The 3,268-nt window shown below is 44.1% G+C and overlaps 1 protein-coding gene across 1 annotated transcript in view; it reads right to left on the bottom strand.

The window, feature by feature from the left end:
* Positions 1-3,268, bottom strand: part of PARP4 (poly (ADP-ribose) polymerase family, member 4) — a 77,108-nt gene that overhangs the window by 12,875 nt on the left and 60,965 nt on the right. The window contains exons 32-33 of the mRNA XM_010851238.1: positions 2,297-3,267; positions 557-656 (exon numbers count right to left, since the gene is read on the bottom strand). Of these exons, the coding sequence (XP_010849540.1) occupies positions 557-656; positions 2,297-3,267 (1,071 nt within the window). The remainder of the gene's footprint in view (positions 1-556; positions 657-2,296; position 3,268) is intronic.

Raw genomic sequence — 3,268 nt, 5'->3', positions numbered from 1 at the left:
AAAGAATGCTCAAACTACTGCACAATTGCACTCATCTCACACACTAGTAAAGTAATGTTCAAAATTCTCCAAGCCAGGCTTCATCAATATGTGAACTGTGAACTTCCAGATGTTCAAGCTGGTTTTAGAAAAGGCAGAGGAACCAGGGATCAAATTGCCAACATCCGCTGGATCATGGAAAAAGCAAGAGAGTTCCAGAAAAACATCTATTTCTGCTTTATTGACTATGCCAAAGCCTTTGACTGTGTGGATCACAATAAACCGTGGAAAATTCTGAAAGAGATGGGAATACCAGACCACCTGACCTGCCTCTTGAGAAATCTGTATGCAGGTCAGGAAGCACCAGTTAGAACTGGACATGGAACATCAGACTGGTTCCAAATAGGAAAAGGAGTACATCAAGGCTATATATTGTCACCCTGCTTATTTAACTTATATGCAGAGGACATCATGAGAAATGCTGGACTGGAAGAAACAAATATATTAGAACACTGGTTTACAAAAACGTGTAACATTTAAGAGCGTGACATTTATAAATACAAAACTAGTGACATACCTAAAGATCGAATGCCTTTTTGCTCAAGAAAGCTGTTTAAAATATTTGTATTAAGTTTTAATATAAATCCCAGTTCTTGTGTAAGTTTCCAGCATCCATCCTAAGAAATTAACAAAACAAAATTTCAGCCACATTATTACAATTTCATCACATGAGTTATGTGATGAATAATATGTTTTCCACTCAGGGAATTAAGACATCTATACTGTAAAATTGAAGTTTCTTCATGTGCAAACACAGTAGTATTGGGAATCTCATAAATACTATGGACAATAAGTATTATATCTGGTAGCATTTGTAATAAAGCAGTAGAGAGGTTCACGTATGGACATTTTTTAAAATAGTATTATACTTTTTTTCTTCTAATAATTCTTTGAAACAATGTTTCTCAAACTTTTAAATAACATGGTTCCTTTTGTTCAACATTAAAATGTGTCCTTATGATGAAATATGAAAATGACTCTTTTCTACTGAAGATAAAATTATGTTGAACATGCTCTTTGAAACTACCTTCCTTGTGCTCACATACTCTGCCCACTCCAGCTAAGATGGATCTTCATCACATGCTTACAGAAGTGTTGCAAGCCTGATCCTGGGATCCTAACTGAGAAGCAGACAGACTCCAGGTCCAAGGTGAACTAACACAGGGCGTGGAGGCGAAGGTGGGGTGCAGGCAAGCACATGGGTGAAAGGATCTATGGCAACAATTTGAAAACTAACAGGAGTGACACATTGTGCCAGCTGGCCTTCACCTAGTGTGGAGTGCTGTTTTCTTGTGAGCTGCTTCCTGTGAAGTACTGTCACTGAACCCACTGTGCAGATGAGGACACTGAGGTACGAAAACTTAAGCAAGTTGTCCAAAGTCACACAGCTGACAAGCAGTCGCAGCAGGACCTAAACCTCAACACTCTGGCTCAAAGACTGTTGCTGTGCTATGCTGTTTTCACATGCATTTCTCCAGGTGGAGGCTGCGGGCAGCTGGTCTACCTCTCTGCGAGCTGGACACTTTTATTACTTTCATTACGTGGATGACTGAAAGACTGACTTGCCCTGGATCACAGAGTGGAAGGGTTGGGACTTGAACTGACACTAAACCAAGTTACTTTTCTACTTTACTATACTTTTGCCTGGAAAATTCCACAGATGGAGGAGCCTGGTAGGCTACCGTGGATGGGGTTGCAAAGAATTAGACATGGCTGAGAGATTGAGCATATTACATCAAAACAAGTTAATTACAGATATCAGATTGGGTCTTAGTACCAGTGCAAGAACTAAATTTATAGTGTGATTTAGCTTCACATATGGAATGCTAATCTCTAATATAAGCTCACATGTTGAGTCATATTCCTGAGAACTTTTAATATTTAAAGTGTACTTACAACACTTGTGCTTTACTTTGCAATGTGAAATTTGTGTGAATTGCAGTTCAGCAGTTTTAGAACCTAGGAGATTAATGTCTTACCCCAGGACCCACTGAGGGATGCTAACCTTCAACTGAGGAATGTTAACACTCCCTTTCATGATATTCTGGCCTAACAGTTAAAAATAGGTAGGTAAGCACCAGCTTTTCTCAAGCACACTGTTTGTTTGGCTGGCTTCTCAGTGAAGGAAGCTGCGTTCTGGGACTAGCTCCTCATGTCAGTGTGGACCAGCAGCAGTCTGGTGAGTAGCTACTTTGTGTAGCACCATCCTGAACTTTGAAGCTAATGAAGCAGATTTATGGAGAGAGAAGACTAGTACCTTGGTCTGAAGCCTGAAGAGTTCAGTCGAAGGCACATAATTCCTCCAGCTTGCTTTGCCAACTAGGCCATCCTCATCTTTTTGTGCCTGAGTACTTGCAGTAAAGCCACTTCTCAGGTCATATTCTGCCAGCTTTTTAAAAATCCTACTTGCCAGAAGTTCTCCTGTTTTATCACTTTCCGTTTCAGAAGAACATTCAAAAAATGAACAGTCATATTGGAGGGAGTCTAATGACAAAGGTTTATCATACACAGCTAACAGAGGAATGTCCAGCCGGGCATCCTCAGCAGGGCCAGATGGAGCCACTGGCAGCTTATAACTGGCACTCCTAGGAGATGGGAGATGGTGAGAGGGAAGAGGAGAGGAAAGAGGGGGAGGAGGGGGAGGAGGAATGCCAACCCCCTGAGATAGAGGGGGAGGAGGGGGAACAATTCCTCCAGATAGAGGGGGAAGATGGGGAGGAGGAGGAACACCACCCCACCCAGGTAGAGGGGGAGGAGGGGGAACAAGTCCCCCAGTTAGAGGGGGAAGTGGGGGAGAAGGAGGAACACCACACCACCCAGGTAGAGGGGGAGGAGGGGGAGGAGGAATGCCAACCCTCTGAGATAGAGGGGGAGGAGGGGGAACAAGTCCCCCAGTTAGAGGGGGAAGAGGGGGAGAAGGAAGAACACCACACCACCCAGGTAGAGGGGGAGGAGGGGGAACAACACCCCTGGGTAGGGAGGGAGGAGAGGCAGGGGAAGAAAAGACAGACTTTACAAGTGGACAAGGGAGAAGACTTGCAGAACAGGAAAAAAGATTCGGCCGTGAGAGAGGGTCTGGCTGAAGGGTAGTGAGGGCACTGAAGCCTGTGGCACCCCCTTGATTGGTTTTGGGCAGCTGAGACCTGGAGCTAAACGAGACCCTGGGAGCAGCAGCAAGTTGCAAAGGTGACCCCTGGAGATGCAGCCTGGGAAAAGACGCCATGTCCAG

This window comes from Bison bison, unplaced genomic scaffold (genome assembly GCF_000754665.1).
Source record: "Bison bison bison isolate TAMUID 2011002044 unplaced genomic scaffold, Bison_UMD1.0 scf7180017864299, whole genome shotgun sequence".
Lineage (NCBI taxonomy): Eukaryota > Metazoa > Chordata > Mammalia > Artiodactyla > Bovidae > Bison > Bison bison.
Note: the sequence above shows the minus strand (reverse complement) of the source record. Positions and strands in the feature narration are given on the sequence as shown.